Consider the following 15180-nt stretch of genomic DNA (forward strand, 5'->3'; position numbering starts at 1 on the left):
AAGGACAGTGCTAATTGGTTTTGACTTAACTCTTGCTGCACTCCAGTACAGTGTCAATTATGACTACAGTGTGTACCCTAGTGTAGGCATCGACCTCATAGATAAAGTATGTGCACATTGTGGTGCACAAAAATTCAGCACTGAAACATTAGGAATGAGCTGTGCAAATTGCAAAGTCAAACTTCCGACTTTGTGTTCACACCCGAACCTCTTTTGTCATTGCTCTCAGGTGACTCCACCAATTCCATGCACTTTGTACAACACATTTGCAAATACAGTTTGGCATTTCAAATGACATCATTTGGAGCCAACAAATGTATCATCACACAGTATCATTTTTTCCAGTTCTCAGTGTTGAACATAAATTGCTGTCTTAGTATCTACCTTGTTTTTATGTGTCTCTTTCCAATACATTAGAAAACAATTGAAAGAGGCATTGCAGTGCATGTTGGGCTTAAGCTAGTAACACAAAAAAATAAAAATTTTACATACGCAAATGGTATTACTCAACATGTTATACTTCATCAAGGCTGACAGCTCCTTATATTAGGCTTTCTTTCACCCATTGAGTTGTATTGCACTAATGTTGTGAGAAGCATATGTTCACATGTTGGGGGTTTGCATAATGCCTTAAACAGTTTCCTAAATTAATATTATACTTCCAAAGTATAATTTAGAGGAACCTTGTTAAAAAATGCCATGGCAGCTTCTATGATAAAAGAGTTACGGGGGGGGGGGGGGGGGCAAGGACACTGATCAAACAGAATATTTTGATACCTGAGGAATCCACAGTTAACACTCAAAACAGATACAGTTTGTTATGGCAAGGACTTTTCAGATTCTTGGTTTTGGCACCAGGTGTGCACACACAAGCAACATGATTCTTGTACTTTGTGAACAGTGCTCTGTGGGAAGGCTCTTGAAGTTGCAAATTTGTTTCATAGAGATGATATTGTGTGTATTGAACCCAAATGATATTTCTCTTAATAGCCCACCAAGCGATGTGGCTTGGCAGGAAGACTTTGAACTCTCATCCAGGAGAGCAGCAGTTCAAATTGCTGTGCTCCCTCTTAATGACCTCATTGTTGATGGAATATTACACCCTAATCTTCCTTTGTTTCATTTTCTTCATTCCTCTTAAACCACTGTAGCACAATTGGGAATGTGTCATCCTTGAAGTATAGCAGATTTAGGTTTTCCACAGTTTCTCTAAATTTCTGAAGGCAAATGCTGGAATGGTTCTTATGAAAAGGACACAGTTAGTTTCCTTCTCCAGTTAGAATTTGTGCTCTAATGATCTCATCATTGATGGAATATTACACCCTAATCATCCTTTGTTTCATTGTCTTCATTCCTCTTAAACCACTGTAGCACAATTTTGGTCTTGGGAATGTGTCGTCCTTGATGTAGGAGCATTATTACAGCTTTCATGGTGCCTTTTTCAACAACTAGAAAGGTAGAAATGTCCAGGGAATGTCACCCATCATGTCATACTGCACTCACCAACATGCTTAAGCTGAGGGAATGTCACCCATCATGTCATACTGCACTCACCAACCTGTATAAGCCGAGCAGTGCAAGTGTTGGACAAACACACTGTTGGAATGTAAATTACCCTGAAACAAATGTTGAGCAGACACTCTGATGGAATGTAATTTACGCTGAAACAGCTATCAATGTGTTTTTGTAGCAGTCTTGTTTCGACTGCATGAGCAGTTCCAGTGAAGCTGTTCCTGTGCTGCCTACAGTCATAACTTATAATGTCATTGAATCAGCAAGAGAAAATACATAAATTGTCTACTGTGAAGCCACATTTGCAATTTGTAGTTTGTCCAAACTACAGTTGTCTACACCACCGTTGCACTTCACTTGAGTTTTGCCATAAGTTGTGTCCCATTCTGATGTACAGAGTGGGAATGCTGCTGACATTCACATTCCGGGGCATCCAAAACCTTGACCACCAACAGTTTCTACATAATTGACCTCTTCTCATGGCTGTGTAATATATCCTGTGTCCCTTTGTTTCAGTGTGTATCATCCCCAGCTGCAGGGCCATCACAATTTACTCTTTATCATTCTTTCTTAATACATCCCCAGATCCTGTAATATACCTTCAGTAACACATATGTACCCTCCAGGTTACCTAGCCATGCTTATTCATATAGAGTTGGTCGTAATATTAAGTGAAAAGTGCAAGTTAAGATAAAACAAATAACATAAAAAGTAACACTAACCCATAATTCTATAGGTGAGGTGCTGAAGGGTTTGAAAGACACATAAACAAGATGGAAAATATTGCGGATCTTTTGGACAATGTCCTCCTTCCTCCTTTGGATCTAACACACACACACACACACACACACACACACAGAGAGAGAGAGAGAGAGAGAGAGAGAGAGAGAGAGAGAGCAAGCATCAGATTGCAGCTAGGATAATGTTAATACATATGTGTGTTTTTTATTAGTTAGCTACAAAAAGGAATATTGCTTGAAAGTTCAGCAGTGTTTTCAGTCGTAACCATGTGCCTGTTGGCAGCCAGTCAACAGTCAGAAAATACAGGGCTACTATAAATGATTCATTCATTTTCAAAGCTCTATACTTTCCAAAGTATTACATGTACAAATATGATTGATGCACTAATAGGATTGTAAACTCAGGAAGTTTGCATTTTGCACTCTACAAATGTTCTGTGAGTGCCCCTGTGGTCACATGTCTAAACTGCTATGATGTGATGTTTGTTCCGTACTTCATGTAGCAACATCGTTTCAGTGGTCATCATAGCAGCAGTGATGCATTCTCTGAACTCTTACAGTCTTCTTAGCTGTGGGGGTATGTGAACATGATCCTTAATGTATTCCCAAAGGAATTAGTCACAAGACATGAGATCAGGCAACCTGGAGTGAAGGGAATGGAGCCACATCATTTTCACCATAATGTCGAATCCAGTGATGTGGAGTTTTCTCGTTTAGGTAGTGACAGACATCGATGCTCCAATGAGGGGGAGCCTCATCTTACTGGAAGATGAAATTCTCGTAATCAACAGTCAGTTGTGAAAACAACCACAACTGTGATGTACCAAGGTAAGAGGTACCCATCACAGTCTTCTCACAGAAGACAAATGGCCCATAAAGCTTCGTTGGTGACATTTCACAGAAAACATTAATATTAACAACCTTCAGTGAATTTTGTTCATGCAGCAAAGTGTCATGCGGTATTTCAGTGCTCTATGCTCTCATATTGTGGCAATTAACCGTTCTATATAAATGGATGGATGCTGAGTATTGGCTTGGAGAAAAAACTCTTTTCTTGTTTTGTCACCATTTCATTGAGGCACTGCACTCGTAATACCAACTGGTGGGCACAGTGCAAACTCAGTGAGTGTACAGTTCTCTTCATGTATCAGTCATATTTACACATGTGATGCTTTGTAAAATATTGAACTTCGAAAGTGAATGAATCATTTGTAGTAACCCTGTATAAGAATTGTGTGATTTTTAAAATATAAATTTTAAAACAGTTCATTTAGAACTAATAGTAAAGAATCAGTTGAAAATGTTGGCAGTGTGAGGTGTTTGCTGTGAATTGGTTTTCACAGGTGAGGTACCAATGTTTGTGAACACAGCCATGTGACTGGCTCTCTTGCAAGACATGAAAGTGAATAATATGTCACAGCCTTTAATTGCTGTTATATAAAAAAGTTTTAATTCTCTGTCATTAGTTAACTGTCTTATGGAAACAATGATAAAGGTTATAATGTTTGGTATTTTTCCTAATCTGGCCAGTTGAGATAATTTCCATATTGTGTTTCTGCAACTGTTGTTCAAGTGCGGATGAAGATTGTGAAGACCCAAACACAAAGGCAGTTCGTGAAAAAGAACGTCGACAGGCCAATAATGTTCGTGAGAGGTAAGTGGGTTTCACACATGTTTTCTTCCTGTAGAGGCCCAGGTTCAGCATTGGACCAGATCAGGTACCAACACTTAATAAAAATATAGGTGGTAAAATATCTTAGATTTTCATAATTTGAAATTAACAAACAAAAAGAAAAAGTAAAAATGTTGATGTGGTGGGTCCTGAACTCTGAGTTCTGTGTTGTTCCAATAAGTTGCATGATATAGTTACATTAGGAACCTGATTTGGTCCATGTTTCAAGATTTCAGCTTTCCTGAACAGGCATGTGTAATGTTTGACAGCACGTTTTGTACACTCAAGTCACTTGAGCATAATATATTTAAGTTTTCTTCTTTCACTACTTTTTCCTATTTGAAATGGAGATGTTGACTATTTAGTAGTGTTTCTTAGAAAATATTTCCTAGAAACACCATATTGAAAAGGGAGATCCTAAGCTTTTATTTAAGGGTTTAGGGGAAACTTTAGAAGCTTTCTAACTTTTGAATAGTGGCAATAGTATTGCCAGATACTAAGTCTTGGAAAAAGAACTGTTTAATGTTTATTCTCAGCATGAAATGTTAACTACTTTGTGACATGATTTACAACATTTCACAGTAAATGCTGATTCCCTCCATGCCCCCCCCCCCTCTCCCCTCAAAATAACATTATTTTTGCCTTTTTTGTGGGTAACTGTGTTGATTATCACTTGTAACACAGTGCTACCTTAATGATCACAGAAATATGCTGATCTTCCTTATTTCTCTGTTCCTTCTTTGGTTTATTGTTGTATTTTTGCACGAATAATCTTACTAGCAGGCATATGTTGTATGGCACTGACAATTAATTACTTTGAATGTTTATTGCTTCTGTAATGAGAATATCTTTTATATCTTTTTCCTTTTCTGCATTTACACTCTACACTTCTGTTAAACAAAACTGTCTTCCTGTCTGTTCAGTGTGGCGTGTTTTTTGTAAAATGTATCTTGCATGCATGTAGTTGCACTAAATGAAAGCAAAAAGGGCTTTAAGTAAGTACAGTCGTCAAACCACTGTTGGTAATGGTTCAATGGCATAGGGCTGAAACACATGTGCTGCCATTCAGAGAAAATATATGTTTCATAACCTTTGAAAACAATAGTCAGTGTATACATAAAAATTAAAGTGTTTCCGCGTGAAGCTGACGATACCTCCAAAACTACCCACCACCAATTTTGTGACTGGTGCTACCCTTGGTTCCCACATAATGCACTAGCTGTTGTGTTTGAGGAAATATTTGTGTTTGAAGTGGTCACTTTTGTGTCATGGTGGTCACCACGACATCTTCTCTCTCTTTTGCATCAATGTATTTTTCAAGGGGGAAAAGTTTGACATTTTTCTGTAATGTTCTCCAGATTTTATGAAAATTCTTGAATGTTAACTAATGTTTCCAAATGTTCTAGAATATTCTCAAATGTTTGAGAATACAACTTGGAAATGGCATGTATTTCATTGATTCTCACTCTGACAAAAATGTCATAATGAGTGAGCTGTACTCTGTATTACGTAATAAAAATATGGGAACAACCTGTCAAAACATTTTATTTGTTCCTAGAGAGAAACTATGTAAATAAAGAATGTCTGCATGAACAAATTATTTGAGCCACAAAAAAAAAAATGACATAGCTCAACAGACAAATCACCAAGTGCTGTGTGTGATACCAGGGAAAGGGGGGGAAAAAAAATCCTCTGATACAGTGGTGAAATAAGACGAAAGTGTAAACTTCCCAACAGAATCCCTAAATTTGCCCAGTGTCCCTTGTATGCATTCACAAAAAAAGCTTTTAAACAACATAGTAGAAGCAGAAATATTAACTGGAAAAGGAAAAAGGCAAGTGAGTATTCATACCATGAATTCCACTCATTTCAACTAACTTACCATTCAACTCCAGTGTACAGTAACATTGGTTTACTGTATGACTATTGATAAAGCACAAGGTCAAACATTCCAATGCTATGGAGTGAATTTAAAAGAATACTGTTTCTTGGACAGGCAACTAAATGTAGTGTACTCACATATTGGACAACCACAAAGTTTATTTGTGTTTGCACTCAAATGGAAAATACCAAATGTAGTTTATAACAATTACTTTGAATATGTTTGATGCTATACAGATGAGATGAGTTAGTCCATATTTTTTTTCCAATTTGGAGAGAAAGTGGAAAAATGAACAACTGAATTGGGTCATTATTGGATAGTGACTATATAAAATAAAACTCAAACATAACTAAAGAAACAATCATTTGTGTAAGATCTGCAGAGCGAATGATTCTCCAAGAGTTCATAGTGATAACTTTTTGCCATACTATAGATAATAGCCTCATTTACCTTCCAGAAGTATGGAAATTTTTTCTAGTGACTGATGCAATAAGTAATTTGGTGTACTTTTTTTTTCATCTGTCTGGAGAATAGAAAAAAATACAGTTAACAGCTGTGTCAACACTGGAGGGAGGTGGGGACGAAATGGTTCAGATTTTAATGATGTATAACACTGTATTATTAAAAATATGAATTTAATATACAACCACTGTACCTCCATGAAGCAATCTCTGGTTGATATACTGGATATCTTTTCTAAATTTCACTTCTTCTCTGATGTGTGTCAACAGAATCTTGACCGTGATACTGCATTGGAGATATACTATTTCAGACTAGAATTGGATTGGTTATGGGAATGACATTTGGCATCCTTGATGTATTTGCACAAAAAATATGTTTTTTTTAGTGTTCAGAAACTCAAAGTGCCATGAAGAAGTAGTAATCCCCAAAACTCCTGGCTGAGTTAAGTGCCCGTATTGACAAGCCAACAGCAGGAAATGTGGAGTTCAACCAGTCTGATGATGAACTGGAGCACATATATCTTTTTGCAGTTAATGTTTAAGCTATCATTTTGGAGTGTTCAGAAAGAAGTGATAAGTGCTGGCTGGACCAACAAGAGAGTGCATAACAGCTACATGTTTGCTATGTATCCCAGATGTTTCACAGTGAATAAGAACAACTGAATTTCCTGCTCTGGGGAAAAGCTCTCCTATTGCTGAACACTAATTAGTAGCTAACTCTGTTTATTGGTTTAATTACATGTTCAAGATGCCATAAAATAGCTTATGTAATACACATTCCTTATGAATGGGCCATATAGTGAGTTATGGTACCTGAATCCATCTTCTGATTAATGGTTTTTAGTTGCTTTAACTCATTTCAGACACAGATTACATATTTTACACTGCCCCTTATGAACTATTCCACATTTTCCTAGTGCCCAAAGAGTGAGTGCTTTTCTAAGTGTGATACTATGAGTGAAAACTCAGTTCCCTTACTATGGATGGTATTTGAATTTTCTGCACTTTCATATTAATTCTCTCAAAAATACTTTCTCATGCTATGAGATTGCTGTCTTTCATAATTTATCCTTCTGTTGCCATGAGTGAACTACAGACGGAAAATCTCTGTACATTTTTTTCTTTATTTCAGTGAGTGATTTGTTATTACGGCAATTAAATTTTTCGTCTTGATTTTTGAGCGATGTGGTCACTGCAGGACTACTGTTTTTCTGTTGATTGAAACTTGACTGTAAGATAGAAAAGAAGAAAAAGTAAACTGCATGGCCACAACATTTGTCATGTATGTTGTGGTATATGTGGACAATAGCTGTGTGGATTGATAAAATTTTGTTGATCTCTAGCTAATTCTGTGAAAAGTTGGTGGATGTAATAAAGACTACAGAGTGTACCATTTGCTGAAGGGTGGATAGTTAGCAGGGTACAGTTGAAGAAAGGGATGATTTTAAGTAGACAATAATAACAGTGTTTGATATGTCCAGCTACTTTTACACTACACACACTGGCTGACTGGCCGAGACTGTCGACAGCAAGCAGCCAAAGAGTAACAGGTGGACAACACAAGAGAAAGGCAGACAACATAGATGTTACAACAGAATAACAAGTCCAGCAAGCAAACCAAGATAAAAAACTAAGATGTAATGAATTCAGTACCAAGACAGTGATGTGTAACAAGATATCAGTACTATAGCACAGATAAATCACAGCTGATTGTGGAGTCACTGTTCTACTGGCTTTAAAGGGAAGCCAGGGGTACCAGGAGGCTGGAACAGTATGTGTGTCTAGTCCACAATCCTCATGGCAGTAACAGTGTCACGTGCATTCAGCTGCGCCACCTAGTAGCTGTCATTGATTCCCATACTGTTCAGTGGTCATTCGACATCCTGGGCTGGCATACCCAACTACTACTACCAGTACTACTACCACTTCATTAACAAACATGAGGTTAGTACCAGGCTGTAGCAGTGACTCCTCAATTGGTAGGCTACTTCGCGCCAAGCACAGGGATGGGGCTCAGTTTGGGTAGATGACCAGAATTTTGGAGCAGAAGAAACCTTTTTTCACATTCACTGGGTGGTTCTGTGGTGTGTTGACCTGTGAATTTCCTGCATAAAAGGCAAAAATATCATACTCAGTTATCTGGTGATGACAATGGCAGCAAAGTGTTTCCTGCCCTCAGCTAGGTCTACTCACAAAACGCCAAAGCAGGCCACAACCTCACTTCTGTGAAAACTGCCCGTCTTACTGCTTCTCCTAATGAGATTTACAGACTACCGTCTGCCAACAACAAGACCTTGAGACCACACTGAAAGTGTACCTCCCTGGTGTGAAAAATGCAAAGCCTTCCTCCAAAGCCCATGTCCAGTACTCTCAATAAAATAACCGCCAAATAGTGTCAGAAAATGAAACAGTATCACTTATCGATACATGACAGTAGTGGTACAGAGCTCTTCATTAGTAACTGGTACTGAATATAGGTGCATTAGAAGAATTATGATTGACTATGGAGAAATTGCCTGAATGTGGAATTCAAACTTATCAATGTGAGTAGTTATTTTCAATTATGAAAGGAAATAAATCTCCTGTCAAATCTAAAAAATTTCAGAAATTCACCTTGGGTCAGTTTTGAAGTAATTACTGTGAATAAGTTTTCTCTCGAAATAGAGAATAGCAGAAAAGTGTCAAGTGTCAGGAAGAAAACTTTAGTATTACCATTGTTCTTATGCTTTGCACTAAATTTTTCAAAATTCATTTACATTTCTATGGGTGCTGACTCTTTTTTCTGAACTTGAACCTTGTGTCATTTGACCCATGTCAGCATTTGAGTTTCACATCATTGCCTTATTGCATTATGCCTAATCTGTGTAAATCTTTCATTTGCCAGCCTAGTCACAATATTGGCTACATCACTTTTCCCATCTCTGTGGTGATAAGAACTGTGCTTACAGCCAAATTCGTCTATATATATTATCACTTGTTTTCTTTGAATAAATTTTCCTTTTCCTCAGCCAGTTTTTAACATATAGTATTGAAACTTCCTGGCAGATTAAAACTGTGTGCCCGACCGAGACTCGAACTCGGGACCTTTGCCTTTCGCGGGCAAGTGCTCTACCAACTGAGATACCGAAGCACGACTCACGCCCGGTACTCACAGCTTTACTTCTGCCAGTACCTCGTCTCCTACCTTCCAAACTTTACAGAAGCTCTCCTGCGAAACTTGCAGAACTAGCACTCCTGAAAGAAAGGATATTGCGGAGACATGGCTTAGCCACAGCCTGGGGGATGTTTCCAGAATGAGATTTTCACTCTGCAGCGGAGTGTGCGCTGATATGAAACTTCCTGGCAGATTAAAACTGTGTGCCCGACCGAGACTCGAACTAGTTCTGCAAGTTTCGCAGGAGAGCTTCTGTAAAGTTTGGAAGGTAGGAGACGAGGTACTGGCAGAAGTAAAGCTGTGAGTACCGGGCGTGAGTCGTGCTTCGGTAGCTCAGTTGGTAGAGCACTTGCCCGCGAACGGCAAAGGTCCCGAGTTCGAGTCTCGGTCGGGCACACAGTTTTAATCTGCCAGGAAGTTTCATATCAGCGCACACTCCGCTGCAGAGTGAAAATCTCATTCTGGGAACATATAGTATTGTTGTGTTATTCTTCAAGTTCCATTATCTGGTGGTCAGTTTCATTTCCAGCTCTTCTTCAGTCTTCTTGTTTTTCCATGTGCCCATTACCATTATTACCATGCTATAAAGTTAAAGGTGTCATCAACCTGAAGGTTGGCTTTGAATACTACAGTGCTTTACTAGCTATGTTCTCATTGGATGTTGTATGTTGTTGCCTACTGCCAACCATTGAACTAACTTACACAGGTAGTTACAGGGCGACCTACAGTTTAATGTGGTCTCCAAATCACAGTGCAGCTTGGTATTTTTCTCATTAACAAACATTGCCACAGGTGAAAGAAGTGAAAAAAAGTAAGAGAGAAAAATCCTAGGACTGACTAGGGATTCAATCCAAGCCCTCTGTACTTGTAGTCTGATACTTAACCATGAGCCAAGGAGCCACACTACCATGCCATAGTGCCCCATAAATTTTATTTTACCACTGTCATTCCATTTTTTCAAAGTTTTCACATGCATCCCTCTCATCTTTAGACATAGCTATTGTGTCAGATCTGCTTTAATTAGTCAGTATTTGCTATAATGTTTCATTAGAATTAGAATTTATTTACTAGTGATTGAAGAGCAAAGTATTATACTATAAATGTTCATTTCTTTATGCGCCTTTCACTTGAAAATGAAAGATTTACACCAATGGTGATTCAGAATGAAAGAAAGTATATATTCCATCTGAGGTGGATGTTAAACCAGTAAAAGCTGCTTCAGTACTATAGCACATGAAATGGTTTACAGACATCAGATCTGTTGCTCTTAATTATGCACTTTTTATATTTTGTTTGTTCCTTTTACTCCTTTTTTCAGTTTGTGTATAAAGTTAGTGTTTGTTTACAATAATTTTTTGTTGTCCTAAGCAAGGTTTGTTATTTGCTGTGTAATTTTGCCAGACTTAATTGGTGCAGGTGACTGAGACATAATTATTTTCCTACTTTTTTCTATCAGTGGTTCTTTTTTCTGAGAAAAGTTCTCTTATCACTTTCACTATTAGATTCACATACATTTTAATTTCAATCATTCTTTTTATGTTCTTTTACTTTCCTTCAGATGCATTCCAATCACATTTTTCTAGACAACGAAAATACCATTTAGCACACCTTTCAAACACTTTTAATACTTGAGTTGCGATTCATTGAAAGTGTATCACAGGGGTAACTTGATAGGTCCTTGATAAAAGGGAACATTCTGTCAACTGAGTTACAGGTATAAATTTGTGTCTGGGAGTCTGTAGCTGACCGATTATGGTAGTGCCCCCAAGTATGCCAGCATTTTAGTGCATCTCATGATCCATTCAATAGTTAATTACTAGTGTTTGTAAGTTTTCATCGCATGTATCTGCTTTATTGGTGTTCTTGTGACTGAACTTTCTTCTATAGCATTTAATGAAATATTGATGTGTCCTGTTAGGTTAAAATTTCATGTTCCTTTCTTTATCATTTTTAGTGTTATCACTACTGTTACAGCTGGTATTACTATCTTCTTTCTTTGATGCCCTCTTTGCAGTTCAAAAGTTCATGTTTCAATCACCATTTACTTCAAGGAATTTTTCTTGTTACTTGAATGTAACATTCATTTTGGGCATTAATATGTACAGGGGCAAACCAAAATCTAAAGTTTCATAATAGTTTAGATTCCACATTAAATTCTAGAACCCTTCCGTAAGTGGATGGTTCTCAGTGAGTCAGTTAGTAACTTGCTTGTTCTGTGTCTCCTAAATGTGACCTCTCACTATTATGTGGAAGAGTTCTGTTACATTACAAATTAAATAAACTTTCTCAGGGAAAAAATATGGCAACATGTTGATCATTTACATGATGTCTTATATATCACTCTTAAGCTGCCTTTATTTTACTTTTTGTATTTAACTCTGTGTACAATAACTCTCTCTCTCTCTACATACATACACGTCAGAAAAGGACACACTGCCCCCCCCCCCCCCCCCCACTCTCTTTCATGCAAACACACACACACACACAAAAGTAAAAAAAATGGTTCAAATGGCTCTGAGCACTATGGGACTTAACTTCTAAGGTCATCAGTCCCCTAGAACTTAGAACTACTTAAACCTAACTAACCTAAGGACATCACACACATCCATGCCCGAGGCAGGATTCGAACCTGCGACCGTAGCGGTCGCGCGGTTCCAGACTGTAGCGCTTAGAACCGCTCGGCCACCCCGGCCGGCACACACAAAAGTAGAGCATTACACATTCATAAAATCTACTGTGAAGCAGGACAGAGGAAATCAATGCTATACAGCTGGAGAATGTGGAATTTGTTTATCAAACCAACTTAAATACCATGTGATCTTATAACAGTTTTACAAATTCATTTTTGGTATGTTCATGTTGCTAAAATGCTATTAAATCCTTTAAATATGCCATAGTGTCTGCAATAGGAAATTTTAAAATTGATTAATTGTGAAATTCACATAGTTCAAATGAACTGCCAATAGTGGCCTGCAAAAGTTCTTGAAGAAGAAGAAGAAGAAGATAACTTGGTAGCTCAAGAGTAAAGTGGTGTTACAGGCTCCAAAACAAGGACTGTAGTTTGGTAGTGAGGTCAAGCCAGCCATATAGTGAATGTCCACTGCTTTCATTAATCAAACAAGAGGAAATGCTTAATGTAATTGCATGAAATGAAATGGAAATGTAGTGTGCAAAAAATTCTGTGCCAGTTGTTTCTGTTAAAAGTTGAAGCATCCCCACTAATACCACTTCACTGTTTAGCATTTGTCATGTTATTGTATATATGTTGCATGACTGTCAAGCTTGTTGCTGTAGAAATGTCTCTATTCTGCAAGCATACATTTCTGTACGTACTTTGCTTTTAATTTTCATAACAGTGCATCAGCAATAGTGCTTTTTGTATCATGAAACTGGGACCTGCCATGCTAGTACAAGCAAGTGATACAAGCTTCTTCTTGCAAGGATCATTTGGCATAATGAAAAATTCCTTAAAAAGTATTTGAAGGTGAATAATAATGTGCATGCGTAGTTAGAAATTTTGCAGGATCATGTATTTTCGTAAATGTTATGTATTTCATGTGGTTTGTAGTCTTATGTTTAGGAGCATCTGATACTGATGAGAAGACTCGCACACTGTTTGCAGGCTAAGTCAGTAGACTTACCTTATTAGTGACTTCAGAACTTCACCAGAAGAAGGAATCCTTCCTATATTGTTCACTTATTGCTTTTGATTCAGATACTGTTATTCTTTTTAAAAAATTCCTTGTATGTTTGTTTTTCTAGAGTTTTAGTATTTGATATTCCAGGTAAGTCTTTTTTCTAGAATTATGCATAAGTGACTTGAGTGTAATGTAGTGTTCACAAACATATTTATTAATAAGCTGAATTTGGGCACTGACAGGAAAAGCGTTTGCGTGTGTTACCTACTTGCTCTCTTTTCTTACAGCTGATGAAAAGAGTTGTGTAACATATTGTGATGTTGCAACTTATGCAATTTCTGTTTCCTTGTTATATTATCTAGTGCCTCTTACAATTTAGAGAGAACATGGAAGCGTGCCTTTCATCTGTGTGTGTGTGTGTGTGTGTGTGTGTGTGTGTGTGTGTGTGTGTGTGTGAGAGAGAGAGAGAGAGAGAGAGAGAGAGAGAGAGAGAGAGAGAGAGAGAGAGAGGGAGGGAGGGAGGGAGGGAGGGAGGGAGGGAGGGAGGGATGGAGGGAGGTTCTTAGTACAAGAAGTAATACATGAAAATAAATTGTGATGAAGTACTTAATATGACAACACTATGTTGTCAATTATATGCTGTTCCCTTGCTTATGTACCTAGTGCAAGAAAGATCAACTGTTAATATAGCATTCATCTACATTGTCTGAATTTTTTTTAAGCAACATAAAGATTAGACAGTGAATTGATATTATTCACTATGATTGTGGACACACAATGATGAAAAGGCAATTGATATACTTCACTAATGAATGACAAGAACTTTCAACTCCTTCTATTTAATTTTTACTTCATTAGTGACTGAATACATTAAATACATTATTAAAAATAATTACTTTCTCACGCTTAAATGTTGGACTTCTATCAGAAAATAGCACCAAAGACTGTAAATTTAAAATGATGTTTTTTTTGACAAACAAATCTTGGGAAAGGATCTGTTTAGTACTGGTAATGACAGGGACCTATTGTGTGACTTTCATGTTCAGTGCCAATAAAATTATGCCATGTAAGCAATTAGCACTGGGAATATATGTTGGTGAAAGGCATTTGCCAGACTGTGAATTTTGTGATAGGTATATTTGTTAGTAGTATGTTAAGGTAGTGACTTTGCTTTATAACAGTATAGACGTTGATCAAACAGTTGGAGGGTAGTGTTTCAGACTGCTATTTTAATTTGTTGTGAGGTAGAGTAAATTCTTTCTATTCTGTTTGCTAATTTCATAGGACATATCATAGTTTCTATTTTGAAATTGAAATAAGAGCTTTTCTCAGTTGGTGCAACTGTGTTTTCATAACACAGATTAATGTAATACACAAATTACAGCAGTAATGATTTCTGTTATAAAATGATGGTGAAAATTAATTGTAGCAGCCATTAGGTTGCTTTGTATGTGTGTGAGGGGCAGGGGGGGGGGTGATGTTACTAATTGTTATTGCCTCATATTCTACAGCGGGCATGGGCACCTGTGGGTGACATGCATGCCTGATTCATATACTTACTCAAACTTGCGGGCTGCCTCGTCATGTGATGTTCACCTCATTTTTTTATGTTTACGTTGTCTTAAAAACCTCCTCCGTTGCAAAATTCTACAACACCATTAGTAAATAAACAATGTCCATGATATATAAATAAATTAAACATCTGAAGACAGGATGCCAGCCATTTCGAAATGCCTTCATGTAAAAATAAACACTTATAACAGCAGCTGGCTGCAGCTAATTCATTATAAATTACATTCAGTTTCAATAGTTGCAGTGCTTTCATATGTCTACAGTGCACAAGACTTATTTGCTAATGTTAATATGAGAAAGAATAGAAACATAAAATGTGGCTATGAAACAGGTAGACACTCCCAGTTGTCAAACAATTAGGAGTAAAAATGTAATTTTTGTCCACAGGCAAGTCGTTTGAGCATTTGAAATTTAGTGTGGTAAATGTTCACAAATACTATAAGCAAAATAGTTCTGATGACTAATGACATAGGCATGGGTTGTTTCTGAAACACTAAATAAATTAAGCATCATTTCTTTGTTCATTTTAAATAAATTAAAAGTCCAAAT

General features: G+C 37.3%; 1 protein-coding gene across 2 annotated transcripts in view; it reads left to right on the forward strand.

Annotated features, from left to right (window-relative positions):
• Positions 1 to 15180, forward strand: part of LOC124723200 (transcription factor 12) — a 748137-nt gene that overhangs the window by 713144 nt on the left and 19813 nt on the right. The window contains exon 13 of one of the 2 annotated variants that reach the window (XM_047248392.1): positions 3817 to 3906. In XM_047248392.1, the coding sequence (XP_047104348.1) occupies positions 3817 to 3906 (90 nt within the window). The remainder of the gene's footprint in view (positions 1 to 3816; positions 3907 to 15180) is intronic. The other variant, XM_047248393.1, reaches the window with a different exon arrangement.

This window comes from Schistocerca piceifrons, chromosome X (genome assembly GCF_021461385.2).
Source record: "Schistocerca piceifrons isolate TAMUIC-IGC-003096 chromosome X, iqSchPice1.1, whole genome shotgun sequence".
Taxonomy (NCBI): Eukaryota; Metazoa; Arthropoda; class Insecta; order Orthoptera; family Acrididae; genus Schistocerca; species Schistocerca piceifrons.